This window comes from Syngnathus acus, chromosome 20 (assembly GCF_901709675.1).
Source record: "Syngnathus acus chromosome 20, fSynAcu1.2, whole genome shotgun sequence".
In the NCBI taxonomy this organism is placed as follows: domain Eukaryota; kingdom Metazoa; phylum Chordata; class Actinopteri; order Syngnathiformes; family Syngnathidae; genus Syngnathus; species Syngnathus acus.
In genome coordinates, this window is record NC_051104.1 from 5613394 (window position 1) to 5632422 (window position 19029).

The 19029-nt window shown below is 42.7% G+C and overlaps 3 protein-coding genes across 3 annotated transcripts; 2 read left to right on the plus strand and 1 right to left on the minus strand.

The window, feature by feature from the left end:
• The first annotated feature begins 64 nt into the window (after positions 1-64).
• hhatlb (hedgehog acyltransferase like, b) lies at positions 65-4379 on the plus strand. The gene is made up of 12 exons (XM_037279563.1): positions 65-609; positions 1469-1621; positions 1702-1769; positions 1843-1956; positions 2022-2216; positions 2325-2534; positions 2816-2987; positions 3060-3204; positions 3274-3309; positions 3450-3651; positions 3832-3973; positions 4067-4379. The coding sequence occupies exons 2-12, from the start codon at positions 1516-1518 to the stop codon at positions 4273-4275; spliced, it is 1599 nt and encodes a 532-aa protein (XP_037135458.1). The 5' UTR covers positions 65-609; positions 1469-1515; the 3' UTR covers positions 4276-4379.
• Positions 4380-4823: 444 nt separating this feature from the next.
• On the plus strand, positions 4824-7545 carry klhl40b (kelch-like family member 40b). The gene is made up of 6 exons (XM_037279264.1): positions 4824-6085; positions 6154-6314; positions 6389-6496; positions 6571-6756; positions 6823-6972; positions 7157-7545. The coding sequence occupies exons 1-6, from the start codon at positions 4967-4969 to the stop codon at positions 7266-7268; spliced, it is 1836 nt and encodes a 611-aa protein (XP_037135159.1). The 5' UTR covers positions 4824-4966; the 3' UTR covers positions 7269-7545.
• A 174-nt stretch (positions 7546-7719) lies between these two features.
• zbtb47b (zinc finger and BTB domain containing 47b) lies at positions 7720-18646 on the minus strand. Its single transcript, XM_037279263.1, has 6 exons — positions 18405-18646; positions 11676-12704; positions 11462-11609; positions 11225-11340; positions 10993-11137; positions 7720-10926 (listed from the first exon to the last, which is right to left on the minus strand). Exons 1-6 carry the CDS (start codon positions 18405-18407, stop codon positions 10616-10618), a joined length of 1752 nt encoding a protein of 583 aa, XP_037135158.1. The 5' UTR covers positions 18408-18646; the 3' UTR covers positions 7720-10615.
• Positions 18647-19029: the final 383 nt, after the last annotated feature.

Below are 19029 nucleotides of genomic sequence, written 5' to 3' on the forward strand. Positions count from 1 at the left end.
TAAATGACTCACTGTGTCCTGTATTTGAGTTGTGCATCTATTTTCACTGTATTGTGTGTTGTTGTTTGGCACCCATGTGCAGAATGCTGAGCATGGACATGGCTCAAAATTGCAACAGGCTTACTGTCCCAAAACAGCTGTGGCCATTAGGAACATGGAAAATAGCATAGCCTCCATTTTATTTCATTGTTTGTGTGTGTAAATTTCTCAGTATTCTGAGTGTACTGCAAAGTACAGTTCAGTTGTATTTAACCTTTACAAAATGTATTCGCAATAAGGACGGTTTCATTTGAAACATTTGTTCAGGTACAATTATTAATTGACCTATGTTTCTAAATTTAAGCAGTGTTAAAGTTCCAACAGTGCATTATTTGGCAACCAAAATTGTCCCCCAGGGGCAATTAAGCCCACCCACCCCTCGAGTCCCGCCCCTCTTTGTCAGCAAAAGTAGAAATACAGCAAGTCACCTTTTCAACTGCTGGCAGCTCCCCTCTCAGGGAGTCCGCAGGACCCCCCAAATTCTGGTCACGTTTCAGCTCATTTTGAATATTTTTTGAATATTTAGAATAATTGGGACGTTTTGTTGAAGCAGCTTCTGCTGAGTTCAAGGTCAGTACGACAACAGGTGTTTGTGGAGGACAAAGTAAAGTGCATGACCGTGTTGCTATTTAGAGGCATGCATGTGACTCAAACACTAGTTTGTTCTCTTCGAACAGATTTTTGAAATACTTTAATTGTCTTAAGCATCTCAATGGAGAGCTTTTAGTTGGTATGCTTTAAAATAGAATTGGCTTTAAAATTGGCAAATAAACAAACAAAAATAAATGTCTGTCTGCAGTAAATGTGCATGAGTGTCTCTTATAATGGATTCTGAATTGTCATAAACAAATTGTTAGTCCTCAAAAACTCAGTGGTCTTAGAAATAACGCAAATGTGACAAGTTATAATGAAATCGAACAAAACCACTAAAAATATGAAATTGCCAACTGTGGTTCATTCAACAAAATAATTAAAAACAAAATTTAAAAAAATAATGCTAGCTTTTCAAAATATACACATAGGGACATATTCAATTAAGGTGTGTCCGCTAATGAGCATCTCAGGTGTCTTCCAACTTGAAATCAATCAGGCGACCTATTTAAAAGGGTCACTGCGCTGTTTGGTGACACTCAACATTGACCAGAGGAAGTGAACGTGATTAGAAAGAAAACTATAAATATAAACAAAATTATAACTAAATAAATGACTACACTACAAAGTCCATAAGTCCATGTCACTATGGACAAAAGTTTTGGGAAGCCTATTTTTCCAAATTAAACCTTTCCATATGATGCATCAGGAATTGGTGCATAAAAAGTGTGCGTCTCAATACTTTTGGGAACAAGAAGTGGTTAACACCATTAACATCTAAGGTTTGGCCTCACTTAAACGTACAGGTAAAACCAGTTTTGGCTCTTTATGTGTTTAGGAACAGTTTGACGGAGCTCCCGTGTGTATGTTTGAGTGCGTGTCGCCATGGCGATCAAAGCGGCACTTCCCAAATATGAGCTGTACGTCTATAACACTGTTTTGGCTTTGGCCCTAATTTGGTCGACCTCCTGGGTCTTTGATGCATCTACGTGTGAGTACAACACACAATGTCCATTTTTTTGCACAATATTAATATTTGTTTCGGTATTTAATGAATTTATTTGATTTTAGCAAACACAAACAGAAAAACATTTCGGTCTAGCGTGAAGCCAGGATGGCACTACTTTGGCCGGAAAATGGTAAGCTGTGACTTTAAAGTCCCTCATGAAACATAATCCATATATTTAATTTTTGTTTTCCGTGGCTTTACAGGACACGGCGGATTCCGAATGGGCTATGTGGATTTGGACCTTCCGGGCTCACATAGTTTTCGCACTGTCTGGACATGTACTGTTCGCCAAACTTTGCTCCATGCTGGCCCCTCAGGTGCTTCCTCCAAAAAAGGCAAACAGTGTTTAGCATTGGATGACACCATTATTGTTGTTCTACAGTACAGGTCCCTGGTGTACATGGGGTACGGGATCCTGGCGGTGTGGACCAGTATGGGTTGGACCTATGTCACCCTCATCCTGTCCCACTGCATTCTGCTCTACAGCATCTCACTGGTTAAGATACGCTGGCTGTGCTTCGTCACGGGCTTTTGCACGCTAGCCACATTTAAGTGTCAGCCCTTCCTGTCCTGGCAGGTATGTTAAAGAATTCATCTGACATCACAAGGAAACAGTACAAGCCTTGGAAATTGCCCAAAAAGGCGAATTCGATGAGGTCATAGATATCCACCAATGATATTCCAGGCAGGTTTCGTGACGGGCGACTTCGACCTACGCCACATTCTCTTCTACGGTGGCTGCGGCTTCACAATCATGCGCTGCATCAGTTTCGCCTTGGAGAACTGCGAGCGCAAGGATGGTAACTACAACATCCTGGAACTCCTCAAGTACAACTTCTACCTGCCTTTCTTCTACTTTGGGCCCATCATGACCTTTGACAAGTTCTATGTGCAGGTTGGTTTCTAACGCGCCGACGGATGTAACCTGATTTAGTCACAACCTTGTTGGTGTATCACACCTTCTCATAAAACACAAGCACGGCTATTTATGACTTCGCACGGCTCACCAACTACATACGTGCACATAATAGTGTTTATACTCACGGGCCACAACATTAGGCACACCTACCCAATTAAATGAAAAGTTAAAATCGTAAATTTAGGATGGTCAAAATGTCACAAGAAGCCATTTTCCCAAAAAAAGTAATTTTGTGAGAATATTTACCACCCCTGCAGGCCAATAAGTCAGACCTGAGCAGGAAGGAGCGGGATATGTGGAACATCAACATGCAGGCCGTGACCCACCTGGCCATCATCCTGGTTGTGGACGTCCTCTTCCACTTCCTGTACGTTCTCACCATCCCAAGCGACTTGAAGCTGCTCAAGCATCTCTCCGACTGGGCTCTGGGTAGGTCAATACTGAAAATAAATAAATAATACAAAGGATAAGAATCTAATATTGAATGAGATGTTTTTGTAGTTGGCGTGGCCTACTTCAACCTGCTCTACGACTGGGTGAAAGCCGCCATCATGTTCGGGGTCATCAACACCGTGTCTAGGCTGGACCACCTGGATCCGCCCAAGCCGCCCAAATGCATCACCAACCTTTACGTCTTTGCTGAAACGTGAGTCGCAGGACTTTACGTATTTTCCTTCATTCCAAATGCTTATCGTTGCTTCATCTGCTTTCTCAGACACTTTGACCGAGGGATCAACGATTGGTTGTGCAAGTGAGTAGCTCCATGACGACCCTCACGGGAATTAACGACTAAATTATGAGGAATTGACAAAAGTACAAATAATAATTTGGCACAGAGGTTATTTGCAAATGGATGTCCGGGTTCTGATCCTGCGGTTTTCCTATCAAAAGGTACGTATACGATTATCTGGGCGGTAAGCACGACGACGTGTTGGCGGAGCTGCTGGCCACGTTGTGCACCTACGCCGTCACCGTCCTGTGGCTGGGACCGTGCAAGGTGGTCTTGGTCTGGGCCTTCTTCAACTGCTTTGGCCTAAACTGCGAGATGTGGGCTGCCAAGTTCTTCTCCATGGAGCCTTTTGCGTCTTTCGAGGTTCGGATGTCTATTTTAAAAGACACGAATTATTACAGCTGGGACTCGAGTTGACTTGGGTCAATATTTTGTCTTGAGGAAGACTTTCTGACTTGACTTGGGACTTGCTCAAAATTTCGCATGTGACTTGATCCCATTGCTGGGTAGATAGAAATATATATTCTTTTGCTTACTTTCAAGAATGCAATGTCAGAAGCAATGTCCCGCCGGATCCGAGCCTTCGTCTGTGTCTTCAACTTCTGGAGTATCGTGCTGTACAACACCCTGATTCTCAACAGTTTGGACTTTGCCACATTGGTTGCCAAACGTCTGCTGCTCAAAGGTGAGTTCTTCAGATGGAGTTATAATTTATAGTTCAAGTGATGTTGTCATGTGTCACTAATGTGGTAACTCACCCTATTTTACGTCTGGCCAGGTTTTCCAATAACCACCATGGTCGTCATGTTCGTGACCTACTGCCTGATTCAAGTGATTAAGGAGCGGGAGAGGAGACAGGCCCTCATCGATGACCCCGATCCGCTTCCTCCCACGACGCTAGACGGAGCCCTTCCGGCTGACCCTGCAACTCCCGCGCCAGATGCCGCTCAACCTGTCGCTGATCCCAGCAAGCAAAAAGCAGAGTAGATAATTGATGCAGTTTTGAGTTTCGTAATGTCTTGAATGACTTGAGTGAAATTTTCTGAAATGTCTGTCATGAAAACAAATAAATTAAACACAAGAAGGTAAAATACTTTTTTTTTTTTCCAGTCATATTATGAAATAAAATTTGTGGTCACAATATAAGGTGAAAGATAAAATAAATCTCATCGGAAAATAAATAAATGATATTGTTAGGGTTTGCAACGATGAAGATATTCTGCAAACCCTAACAGATATTACATGATTAAGAGTAATTTAACATATCAAGCTAGATTTTTTTTTTTTTCTAGAACAAAAATAGTCATGCTGCTACAAGAATAAAGTCACTGTCATGCCATGTCATGGAACTACCAAATAGATTTGGATGAGGAGGCCAGTCTACTTCGTAGAATCTATTTCAGGGCAATGAAGCCATGTGTCAGCTGGGGAGTGAGGCGGGATATAACTTAGGGGGGCGCTTGGGTGAGTTTTAGGGGGGGGGTGAGTGCATGTCATGTTCCAGAATGAATCCCATTGCTGGCTATAAATACCCTGCAAGTTGGAGCTCGGTTGAAAGGTAGGGACAGCTGAGCGAGTAGAAGGCCTTTCAATTGGCAAGCGACTCTTTCCCGGCAAGGAACAACCCGTTGGATTCAAAGTAAGGATCTTCAGGCTCGCCACTCCCCGGCCAGGAACGATGGCTCTACCGGTGAACCCTATGGACGAGCCCCGGGTGTACCAGCAGACACTTCTTCAGGATGGCCTATATGATCTACTGGAGAACGACAAGCTGGTGGACTGCATTCTGAAAATCAAGGACAAGGAGTTCCCATGCCACCGCTTGGTCTTGTGCGCTTGCAGTTCGTACTTCCGTGCTCTCTTTCTGTCTGATATAGATGAGAGCAAAAAACGCGAGGTGGTTCTGGAGGATGTTGAGCCGGGGGTCATGGGGATGATCCTCAAATACTTGTACACCTCCAGGATCAATGTGACCGAGCAGAATGTTCAGGACATCTTCGCCGTGGCCAACCTGTATCAGATCCCGTCAATTTTCACGGTCTGCGTTTCGTTCCTCCAGAAGCGTCTGAGTCTCAGCAACTGCCTGGCAGTCTTCAGACTCGGCTTGATGCTGGACTGCCCCAGGTTGGCCGTCTCGGCTCGGAACTTTGCCTGCGAGCGCTTCCGGCTCATCTCCAGAGATGAGGACTTCCTCCAGCTGCAGCCCGGTGAGCTGGCCGCCATCTTGGCCAATGACAACCTGGACGTGGACTCTGAGGAAGTCGTGTTTGAGGCTTTGATGAACTGGGTGGCCCGAGACTTGGAGGAACGGGAGAAGGACCTGCCCGGGTTGCTGGACTGCGTTCGCTTGCGTCTGGTAGGCGAGGATTACTTGAAGGACAAAGTGGAGAAGAACAAACTCATCTTGAAAAATCCAGAGTTGCAAAAGAAGCTTCAATTAGTCAGAGATGCTCAGGCGGGGAAAATGCCTGAAATGAAATCCATCACCAAGAAGAAGAAGGAAGATGGAGCAGGAAATGAGGAAGATGAGGAACAAGAAGAGAATCTTCTTCCGAGTATCCTGAATGACAACATGCGCTTCGGGATGTTTGTTCGTGAACTGATCCTGATGATCGGCGACTCTGGGTCGGTGGCCTACGACCCGATGGGGAACGACTGCTTCATGGCGTCAGTCTCCACCCAGGTTCCCAAGAACCACGTCAGCCTGGTGACCAAGGAGAACCAGATCTTTGTGGCTGGTGGGTTGTTCATTGATGAGCAGAACAAGGAGGATCCGCTCTGCTCTTACTTCTTACAGGTGAGATCACACATTTGGCGGGTACAAAGACAAAATATATGACCAATGTCATTTTATTAAAAACCCAGTATGACCCGGTCAACACCGACTGGTTGGGCATGCCGCCGCTCCCGTCCCCCCGTTTCCTGTTTGGATTCGGGGAGGCCGAGAACTCCATTTTCGTCATGGGAGGGAAGGAAGTGAAGGACCAGGAGCGCACATTGGACTCGGTTATGGTCTACGACAGGCAGTGAGTGCTTCATCCTCAGGAAATTGGAGACTCTGATTTGACAGAAGAGAACTCACTTGGTCTTTTGTTTGTAGATCTTTCAAATGGGGCGAGTCAGACCCAATTCCATATGCCGTCTATGGACATGCGACTGTTTCGTCCAACGATAAGGTTTACGTGATTGGAGGAAAAGGGGACGACAAGTGAGTATTTTTCTTCAGAAAACTAGCTTTGTCCCTGAAAAACAAGTATTAAAAAATATATTCTTTTGAAAAAGGAACTGCTTGAGCAAGATGTTCGTATACGATGCCAAGAGGTTTGAATGGAAGGAGCTGGCTCCCATGAAGGTGGCACGCTCGTTATTTGGGGCAACTGTTCACCAGAACAAAATCTACGTGGCGGCCGGAGTTACAGATACGGGTCTGACCGACTCTGTGGAGGTTTACGACATCGCCACCAACAAGTGAGTTCTTCGTTTACAAAAACGAAGGTCCTAAGGTACGAAAGGCTTCTTGTGATGATTTCACAGATGGTCCGACTTTGAGCCGTTCCCCCAAGAACGTAGTTCCCTGAATTTGGTTTCTCTGGGCGGTTCACTCTTTGCTGTGGGAGGTTTCGCAATGATGCCGTTGGAAGATAGCGAGGACATCATTCCTAAAGAGATGAACGATATTTGGAGGTGGGTTCTACTTTGCATTCAAGTGAAGAAACGTCACCCGATAGATAGAAACTTGAATGTGCAAATAAGTATTACCATAGTGAAAATAGTGAACATTAGGTTGTTTTGTTAATTTCGATTAAAAGCACATTCAATCATGTTTGCCAGAAACATTTTAATCTAATCAGTTTTTCCTCTTATTCAGGTATAACGAGAAGGAGAATAAGTGGACTGGGATCCTGAGAGAGATTCAATTCGCCACAGGCGCCACTATTTTGGGGGCCCGACTCAACACACTGAGACTCACCAAGATGTAATATAAAAAAAAAAAAAAAAGAATGCCAAAGTCATCTAATGATGCGCTTTAAGGATCTTGCATATTATAAAAATGGCCTAATCAAACTATTATCACCAAAATGGAAATTGTCTGAAATGTTCTGCATACAGTGTCCATTTATCATTGTACAGTTTTTAGTTTTACTCAAACCTGGAGCTCACCTTGTTTTTATTATGTTTTTTTTTTATTACATTTTAACCTGCAACCATATTTGTTTTTTGCATATCTGCTTCAAATAAAGTGTTAACCAGTCAATCCCAACTTTATCTTGCAAAAACACATATATATAATTTAGTCAAGTTAAATTGCACGATGAAAAAGCTTTTGAATTAATTAATCTCAATCTAATTAATTTTTAGGATTTGAACAGGGGTGAGTAGACTCAGAGGCTCCTTAAAAAACAACAAATCACACGGTTCAATTTTCAATAATATCTTGATACACTTTAATGTTGAAATGGTGTGACGCCGCCTGGCTTTTGTTTTACAAACAGTACACACACGCGAGTCAATAATACCATAAACGTACAGAATATACAGTCTATTGTTATTAGCACCTCTAGACACTGTTCTTCTCTTTTAGTAGTTTTTTTTATTTTTTATATTAGGTCTCTGTACACCCTATGACATACTCTAGTGTGTACAGCAGAGGTGGGGAGCCATTAAGTCCAATGTATGGCGGAGAAAAAAAGTTAATTACCTTTGGAGGTTTTTGATACAGATGGATTTTTTTTTGTCACATTTGCATTGTGGGCTGTAGGTTCCCCACCCCTTGCGCTACAAGATAGAAAGTCAGCAAATAACAGTGCACATGGCGGTCGAGGGATATACTCAATGTGTGCTTAAAGGAGACGTAACATGAAAAATTGACTTGGGAGTGCCGGCCAATACATCAAGTGGAACATTGCGACTTTAGTTTTGCAGGGATGGAACTCCGTCATAAAGCTAGCGTCCCTGTACAGTCATTCAGTGGCTTGCTGATTAAGTGCTGCCTCCACAAATGAAAATACAATCCACTTTTTATTTTTATTTTGGAAGGCTTGTTTTCTGGACATTTTCTTTTTTTTTTTTTTTAGGAAAAATAGCAGCTGGCCTGGTTGCAATGCCCTTGGTCCATGTTAAATCCTCTTTAGCCTTTGACAATGGAAAATTAGAGACCTTTATAAAAATTGTGTGGAAAAAATAAAATAAAATCATAATATGTCTCCTTTAAGCTTTGGGAAAGTTAACATGAATATTAAGATTATTTAAAGTGCTCAGTAAGCCCTCGTGTGCAAAATAAGCAAGGGCTGGTAGAAAATCTCCTTTGAGACAGCCTTCATTTAAGAACAAGGGCAAGTCCCTCTTAAACTTTTTGGCTGAAGGAGAATGGTGCTTAATCGAAAGACATAAAAGCATACCTGTCAGGAATCCAGTTTGAGTCCTCCACAAGGCTGTGCAAAAAAAGTTCCTTCTCCTTTTTTACTGCCACTTAGCGTGATAACATCACATTAACATCTGACACCTAAAAAAAATAGATATGGTCGTATATACTGGACTGTACATGATGTCAGGACAGGTTACACTTGCTTTAAAAGCAGCCGTATATACATTAAAGTCTATGTCATGTCATACAATCAAGACATTTTATGATGATTAAGCTAAATTTGGTATATTGGAAAAAAAACAAAAAAGAAAATTAAAACCAACAGAAATAACTTTCTGTTTAATCTTCATTTACCGTATTTCCTTCTGTAATGGCCACACAAAGTACCAAGTGTTTATTAAGGGGTTAGGTGTTCATTAGGGAATGGGCCTTTGAATTTTTTTATTTAAAAAAAAAAAAGTATTTTTAAAGCACAACATTTTTTTTATGCTTGATTATAATATAAAATATTCTTAGAAATATTATGATTACAAAAGTCTATTAAATTTTGTTTTTACCAAGTACTGTATGTTAAAAAAGGGATTCCACAGAGAAATAATCTTCGCTGGGGCTGAAAAGGGCAATTAACTGAGATGATGCATCAATTTGAGTGAAGGCCACAATTAAAGGAAATATGGTATGACAGCATAAAACATGTTAATCATTTAGACTCTTTCTGGTCTTCATTAAAAAAAAAAAAAAAAAGATCATTTTGTTTATATTCTCTAGGGAGGAATATACACATTTCTAACCATGTCCAAATCAAACAAAATTCACCAAATTGGACAATAAAGTGCTTGCCATTATCATTCATTCATCTCTAAATTTCACACATCATACGTATAACACCAAAAGGGGTCGGACCTTGTTTTATGTCACTTAAAAAAAGAATCAGTTTAAAAAAAAAATACCTAAAAATAAAGAGAGTTATATTGCTAATGTATTTTAAGAGATGATACAACATCATGATATCAATATTTTGTCCTACATATGCAGGTATAATTAGGACGGATTCAGTAGCTGTCAACTTTGATTTGGAGGAACGATATCACAGTGGACCCTTGAGTACAAAAGCAGCAAATCATGAAATAAAACAATAAAATTCTAATAGTGTATTGTTCCTATTTGATCATTTGTAATAAATCAAAACTGAAATTATATTAAAAAAATACATCATAATTGCCAGCAAAAACAGGACTAATAATAATGTCAATGCTTGATGAACAGGATTAAAATATGGACCTGGCCGTATGTGGGTCAACTTTGCCCGCCCTGCTTTCATCCATCAACAAAATCTAGCAAGTATACTTCCTTTACCACGATAAATTGCGTGCTTACACGCGTGGACAGTTCTAAAAATGGAAAAAGTTAGAAGAGTACAATTCCGTTACATCATTAAATGTAAAGTGTGAGGCAGATTACAAACACTATGATGTGATGTAAGCGAAGAAGATTTCATTTGGTTCATGTGTGTAGACACACGCACACAATTCTCCCAAAACATTTTGAGATATTGGACTTTCTGTGGCAAATGTGTAAAAAAATGATTTACTGTACACTGTGTGCATTTTAGGTTCCTACTGAAATTCCACACAGAAGTCCAATATCCCAAATGTGAATAGTATATATTCTCCAACACACGTCAGCTTTTGATTATTATTGCTGCGTCGCACCAGAAAACTACTTGCTGCCGCTACATGTGGGCGGAGTTTGAAAAATCCAACTTTTCTTGCGAGAGATGCTACAATCGCTGCGTTTTGTGCAAGGCTCCGGGAAGAGAAGCGTCGCTGGTCCCCGAACGAAACCAGCTTTCCAAATGTAGTTGTAAAAAAGAACTTGGACTACTTTAGTTTTGCCAAGTGGCAGTGTTACTGAAGCGCAAAAAGCTCCAAAACAAAAATCAAAAAGTGACCTTTCAATACTTCAGACGTTCATCCTACCGCCAGAGAAGAGGGCAGATGGTGGAAGAGGGGGTAGACGCGTGGGAAGAGATAGCGCCCCCTTGGGATGAACCAAGGGAGGCTGCGCGGCGCTGGTCGGCGGCTGCTCAAGCGGCTGGCTGACCCGGAAGCACTTCTCCCGGTGCGCCTTGAGCATGTTGGAGAATCGGAAACGCTGGCCGCATACCTCGCACGGGTAAGGCTTCTCGCCCGTGTGCGTGCGGCGGTGGCGCTTCATATTGGGCCGGCTCGTGAAGCTCTTCCCGCAAATCTCGCAAATGTACGGCTTCTCTCCTATTAACGGTGAGACAAAATTGTCAGATGAGACGGGAGGGGCTTATGTGGCTTCACTGTACTCACCAGTGTGGGTTTTCATGTGTTCATCAAAGTACTGCTTCATGTTAAAGTCCTTCCCACACCACTGGCACATGAACTGCTTATGTCCGATGTGGATGCTCATATGCGAGCGCAGCTGGTATTTGTACTGGAAGCGGTCGCTGCAGTTCTGGTCGTGAAAACAAATTCATTGTTTTTTTTAAATAAATATATCAAGACAATTGCCTGACAAAGTTTGTGGTAAAGGAGCTCAAACCTCGCACTTGAAGGGCTTCTCTCCAGAATGCTGCAACGAGTGCACCTTCAGGGACATGCTGCGCTTGAACGACTTCCCGCATGTCTCGCAGGTGAACGGCATGTCCTTCGTATGAGCTGCACACAAATAAATAAAAAGATCCCCCGTGTTTTTTAACAGCAATACAGCTATGGAATATTTGTAGAATCAATACGACCACCGTGTATGACTTTGCGTGTGTGTGGCTTTACCACTCACCGACCATGTGCTTGCGGACGTGCGCCATGGTGTAGAACTTCTTCTCGCAGATCTCGCAGGAGAACTTCTTCTCGGCGTAGCCGTGGACCACCTTGTTATGCTCGTGCAACGACCACAGTTTCTTGAAGGCCTTGCCGCAAGCCACGCACTAGCCAGAATAGAGGGAGAGCTTTAAGAGTGGATTCAAATGTTCATCCCAGGTTCCAAATACTACCTGGATACTCTTCTCGCAGTCGGTCTGTTGATGCAGCAGCATCTCGCTTTCTAGGAGGAATCTCTTGCCGCAGCTGACGCAGGCGTGTGCGCGGCTGTGCGTGGCGCTGGTGTGTTTCTCCAAGTACCAGCGATTGTTGAAGACACGTGGACATTTCTTACAAGAGAACTGCTGCCTCTCCTCCAGTTTTGCCTTGGGGCCGGCGCTCTCTGTGTCATGCCGGTGAGCCAGTGTCACTGCCACGGCCAGCTCCCTGCGGGAACCACCTGACTCAGCTTCCACGGCTGGAACGTCAACGTCCTGCTCGTCCTCATCTTCTTCAGTCGTCTGCCCTAACTTGTCTGTTTCTTTCTTCAGGTCATCCTCAGAGTCCCTCCCATTGCAATCGCAGAACACTTTGGCCTCGTTGTCGCCTTCAGTGCCCTTGGAAACATTGAGCGTCTGGTTGTTGAGATTGACTTCCACGATGATTTGATCTTTGTTGAAGGTTGCGTGAGGATCCAATATCTTGGACTCTTCGTCGCCACCACGTTCTTGTTTGATGTCCCGATAAAGCTGCCCGAATGCAGTACCGTATTCGTCCTGATCGTCCATGTCGGCGCTCCGCAGCGAGCGGCTGCCGATGAGTTGGCGGCAGGAGGCGGCGATGTCGCTCATCTGCAGCAAGGTGGCGGCGTTGAGCACGTCGCCGACCGTCCGGCTGCTCACCAAAAGCTTGGACGTGTAGATGAAGTTGAGAACCTGCTGCAGGCCCTGAGACGTCAGCGCGTCCAGCGAGAGGTCCACGCGCCGTAGCTGCTTGCTTCGGGCGAACAGCGAGTGGAAGAAGGGGCTGTAGGCGGCCAGAATGCCCTTGTGGGCCGGGAAGGTGCTGTGGTGGCGCACCAGCACGATGTCCACGTCGCACAGGTCGGGCTGGAAGAGGCGTTGCTCATTCAGCCGATCCATCAAGCAGGTGAAGTGAAGGGCCACATCCTCCACCAGAGAAAACTCAGCAGAGGGAAAGTCGGTGGTCTTCTCCACTATGAGCTGAAGAGGGGAACTTATTAGTGTTCACTCCGAAAAATATTTTTGGGAAGATCAACTTAAAAAAAAAAACAATTGTCTGTACTATGAAGCTAAGATGAATTTCCTAATTAGGCAAAGTAGATGTTTGAGATACACAACATGAAATTCTTGTTGTACCATGTTTAGTTTTACAGTAAACTGAAATTGGGAGTGGAAATAAACAGTTTGATACAAGTTGCCAAGCATTTGCTTGTTATGAAGTTTGCTGGCATCATCTAGTGCCAGCCACTCATATTTTTGCTCGTAAACTAATACAAAAATATACACAGTGTATGGAGAGGAAAGAAAATCTTAAATCGGGCGACTCGTTCTCTTCACTTGGCCTTCGAGACAATCTTAGGCGTGTTCCTTTCATAAATCGTCGATGGGATAGTTTCATCCGCCGTCGCTAATTGTTCCCGCAGAGCATGTTTTGTCTCGTGAATAATTTGTGTTTCCTCTGGGACGCCGTGGTCGTGCCGAGCAATGGAAGACATCTAATGGAGCCAAGGGGACCGTCGTGAATGCCAATCAGCCACTCTTCGCAGACATTTGGTTTTTCCTGGGTGTGTTTTTAATAAACATCCTCATATACTGCGAGTGTGTATCCTTGCTCGTATCCCATCGGATCGAAACCTTAGCCGCCCTGTGCTAAAACAGACGCCCACCTCGCAAGGATTTGCTGACTGTTGCACCTTATGATTGTGCAGCGTAGACATACAGAGCTGTAAACAGACACGACTGGGGAAAAAATAGATCTACATTACCGTTCATCATGAGGGTCATGACCCACCTACCACCGAGACCAAATGGAAAAAACTTTAGTTCTTGCTTTAACTTCAAATGTAAATAAAAACAAGTTTTATGATGACAATAACTTTAAGTCATAATTTAAAGTAAGTCAAAATCAAAATATCACAAGATACTATTAATGAAGTTATTTAGGAGGGAAATGTCAATGGATGTTGTAAAGGCACATTTCAATTTGCTTGTACATTACTGTGACAATGCAGCTTAAATTCTCTCTTCAAGATCGATAGAAACATTTTTTCTTTTTGTCATTGTTCAGCCGGGAAGACGCATTTGCATTTAAGGGGACTAACCTTGAAAAAGTGGTCTCTTTGAAAAATTCAATTAGAGGGCTGTTAGATTTATTCATAGTTTGAAGCTGCTAAATTGGAAAGTCGGAGTGGAGCTGCGATGGGGTTATCTCTCATAACGCTGGCTCTCTACAGACATTGCTCAAGGGCACAGCGCCGGGGCCTTAATCAGATCAAATGAAAGTTACACCACTAGCCATTATTGTCGTCGTCATCTTCACCCTGGACTAAAATGCAATGTGGCAGTATAAAACTGCATCTGTCTACGTGTCGTTTTAAAATCATGTAATCAGTAACTTTCTTTTAAAGTCGAGTAATCAGTAAAGTTCAAGGTTACCGTGGCAACATTTAGATCTGTATTTTGTTCAGAGAGCGATTTCCCAAATCCATTAACATGCTTGAAACAATCAAAAGATGAATAAACCCGCTAATGGCTAAAATGTCAGCACTTAAAAAATGGCGGACACTCGTGAAACAGAAATAAGACAAGTGGGAGACACTAACGAGTCACCATGTCCTCTCTCTCCCCCAATTAAATTTACTACTGTGTGAAAAAGCCTGCATCTCCTCAGAGTGTCAAGCATGTGTAAATCTTTCCCAAGTTGCACAATGCATGTTACTCGGCCGCAACTACCGCTGCGCATACCTCGCATCACGGGAGATTTAAAAGCGAGGCGTTGACTCCCGTACAACGAAAAGAATGTCTGATGAGACCAGAGGAACCTTTTTTTTCCCCCCCATCACAGAGTTTTATATAGAGTTTTATTTAAAGCATTTAGATGCAATTCAATTACAAATAAAAGTTGAGTTATTTGAAATATGTAAGTAAAAATATATTAAATTAATTTGAATTGGTCATCTTAAGGAAATACTATAATCAAATGCCTTTTTATTGAAACCATTTAGATGCAATTCAATTACAAATAAAAGTTGAGTTATTTGAAATATGTAAGTAAAAATATATCAAAATAATTTGAATTGGTCATCTTAAGGAAATACTATAATCAAATGCCTTTTTGTACTTCGAGGGTAAAAATGGGTCGAGGACAGGTCAGCCAACAGGAAGTGACTGACACTCAGACGAAGAGGAGCTCGCACTGGTGTCACTTCTCATCTCGCTCACAAGCCGGGAGACGCTAGTAGGCCCCAAACGTATCATCACTGAATGATTCGTGACAAGGCTTGAATACGCAGCAAATGGGCTGCAGAATACAGCTCAAACAATCTTTAAGAAATCTAAATCTTTTTTTTTTATTCTACATGATCATCAGTTGCAGTATTTTATTACCACACAGATTTGAAAGTCAAACCTCAACTCATATGAGTCATGTGGTATAAGTTACCCAATCATTCAAAAAGGAGCTCCACCTCCTTAAATTCAATCAGGCCCGGCGCTGACCTTGAAGCGTTGGGCAGCGTATCATCCACCCAGGAGCCCTCAAACGCCTCCGCCTGCACGCATCCCTAAAAGACGACATATGCGATGACGCTGCAGATGAAAACAGATGACGAGGATGGAACCAAATGTGGCCGAGCTGGGCTTTTAACAAGGCCCGCAGTGCCCTTTACGGCTGCATCATAAAAACATGCGAATAAAAGTCAATGTTGCGGATTCGCCGCCAAGGTCACGGCGGTCGGACGCACGACAGCGTCGGGATTTGAAAGCAATGGTCGTGACAAGGCCGTTTATTAGACAATAAGGTCGAAAGGGACGAGAAAAATCGGAGAATAACTGAAACGGAATGCGCTCATAAGAATTCAGTGGGGATTTGGAGAAACAACTATTGAGTTGATCATTTAGCATATTTTTTGATTGTTTGGAGGGAAAATGAAAATAGTTTTATGAGAATATGCTAGGATGTGTATGGATAGATTTTTTTTTTTTAACTGTAAATAGTCCAATTAAGAACCATAATAAGAAAAATAGAAGTTATTATGTGGAGTGAGAAATTTGATCCAAAGCCTTTCTTGAGGACAATAACATTATCTTCCATATTATTCAGCTATCTCTGGAAAAACAAAACATTGTTGTTCAGATAAATTATATGAAAAGGGGAGAATACAATATAGATGAGATTCTAGTGGAATTTGCAGCAGAAGCACAAGGCTCGGTGGCTCGCTTTCATTTGATTCCCCGCTGCCTCTTAGTTTATTTTCCCACTGCAATGCTAAAATTAATAAAGACAATATTATCTCCTCTAATCCCACACATCTCATCACCTGATCCAGCAGTTTTGGGAGCGTCCCAGCCATCCAAATCCCTTCCCTGATACACCTGCCTGGCTTCGATCACCAGATGTGAATACGTTTCCATCTAAATGTAAATTCCCGCACAGGTGAAGAGCCAATCTACAAGTGATAAGCGTTTAGCCGAGCATGAAATTGGGATGCACAAACACAAAGATTTGATCTTAGATTGCCCTGGACGACATTTGGGGAAAGGTTTTCGGAGCGAAGAGTCCGAGTGTGTTTGTTGCCCGGTCAGAATTCACACCGCGATGAGTGCCAGGAAGTTTGCGTCTGGGCCAACGAGCTGAGAAAGGAAGCGCTGACTCAGGAAGGCCAGCCAAGGGAGAGGGCAATGGCGCTGGCATCTCGTACACACGAAGATACACTATGCCTCGGACAGAGCAGTGTTGCCATTCCATGACATTGGGCAAAAAAAAATAAAAAATATCGGAAAACGCTAATTGATTGCTAACAGAATAATTTCTACATGGAACATATTTTTCCCCAATTCCTAATTTTCCATATTCTGATCATTACAAAAAACTCCTAAAAAAAAAGACTTCTAACAATATTATGCAATATCAGTTCTTTAAATAGAATTATCCTTTTAATTGCAACTGGTTGTGATATTTTGTGGGGTTTTTTTTTTAGGTTAGAGCAGCTGTACCTAATAAAGTGACATGGCTTGTTTGCTTTAACAAGGTCTGTTTGAGAGAGAAAAAAAAAAAGAGCTCTGTGACACTGAGCGGCAAGCAGGTGCAGACATGGCCAGAGGCCACCAGCAGGGAGGATTCTGTGATAACTTCATTATACCTTTCATAGCTGGATACAAAGAGACGAGAGGCTAACACTAGACTGCAAAGAGCTTCTTATCATAGGAATCTCTCTGCTGTGTGTGTGTGTTGCTGTTGATGAGAAGGTCAGAGAGGACAAAAGGCTAGAAGAGGTAGAGAGAAAGAGAGAGAGAGAGAGAGAGGAGAGCATCAGCTTTCTATAGCTGCAACCAATCGATGGAGAGAAGAAAAAAAAATAAAGGACTATTTGGGAATGCGCTTATTTTCTCCTCTGCTCAAGTGTTTGATGAGAATTCTGCTGACCAATCAAGTCGGACCAATTAAGCTACCATTACTTTTAGCAGCATCATGGGAAAGGGAGATGTAGGAAATTGGAATGACATTGCCCCACTGCTTACAATTGGCCACCAGTAACTGTGTTCTGGTTGTGACGCAATACGTTAATTGCTGTCATTTGAGGACATAGCTGGGTGTCATTTGCATCAATGTGATAGCCAACATTGGTGTTCTTCAATTTATTTTATACTAATTTATACTAATTGAACAAAAGGGGTCCAAGGATTGACCCTTGAGGGATCCTAAAGGTCATGGCCATTTGATCAAATTCAAAATTTTACAGCAAACTTTACAGCCATGGCGTCCCAGTGACTCAGACTCTGCTATTTGCCACAATGTCTACTGTTCTTAATCTCTGGGGCATAAATTAACAGCACGGTTTCCACGACGAATGGACTCCCGACTGCCGAGCAGAATTTGTTGCTGGGCTTTGGAATGGCTGCACTTTTCATGAGACAGACAATTCCCCTCGCTTGGCACCAGGAGATAACGAAAGACTACACGAGTCGAGGGCGGTCAGGAATGCTGTGAATAGGCAGTTACATAAAAACTTAGAGGATGGAGACAAGAGGTGACAATGCTAAGTGAAACAAAACAGCCCCCAGAAAATAACAATCCCCACAACTTCTAACATTAAAAGGCCAGCTATAAGTTTAAGATCATAATAGAGTTGTCAGACTTTGGTAAAGTTAGTCATGGCCAATCTGAGACATTCATAAAGAGGAAAAATGACTAGAACAATATCAATGTCATTTTTGGAAATTGACAGAATGCCACACAATAAATGCAATTATTTTTGCTAACCTGCTCCATAAATCTCAAAGTGGTAAAATCAGAAAACACCAGGGCTCCCCCCAAGTGACCTGACCCAGATATTAACCCAAGCCTCCAGATGTGAATGCACTGGCTAGGATTACTGTACTCCAGCAGCACTGCTGTATTAAGATCCACCACATGCTTTCCTAATGGGGCATCCCCAAATGACCCCGGAGAAAGTCAAGCACTGTTGTAGAACTGGACTTGCACTTTCAGTCCGGCACAAACATCCTCACTTTTCCCTCCCTTTTGCAAAATGCAGCCATTGCGTTCCTCTAACTTGTTCCACAAACTCCCACGCCCAAAAACAAAATAACAAGTAATAGAAAACCTCCTATCTTAATGCACAAATTGAAAAGAGAAATAAACAAAATGTGACGCTGCTGTGTGTGAGTGAGAAAGCCTACCATTTTGATCTTGCAGCGGCCAGAGGCTCCAAGGAGTCCCGCAATAACTCCTCTTGCGCCAGTTTCCACTCCGCCATGAACCCAGCCTGCAAAAAGCGTAGATCTGTCACATTTTGGAGCGGTTCTTTTTTGTGTGTGCAGCCCGTGGACCTCCTCCGTGCTCCCTGTAGCAAGCGAGCAGACAGAGCAAAAAAAAAAAATTACAGAGGCTGCTTCTTTTTTTTTTTTTGCAAGAGGAATTGTTTTTTTTGATTGGAGCTCAGGGATCATATGGGCGCTTTTCTTTTTTTGGGCTTTTAAAGGGACACGGCGCCGTTTTAAATGCGTTGGACGTGGTGAGATGCGGCGGCGCGCCTTTACGCGTACACGCGACATGATCTGATTTTTTTGGGGAGGGGGCATATTTACAAGGAATAACATAATTGACCTAAGGCGCAAAAAGCCCAAGGTGCGCGGAAGTTGTGACGTCACGCGGTTCATCAAATTTATCCCATTAGAAAAAAAAAGTCTCATATTCGCTCCGGGGAATAGTTAAATGCACAAATTTCCCCATTCCATATAAAATTGGACAATATTGTTAAATGCATTAAAATATTTCGAACTAAACGTACCTTTTCTGCGATAT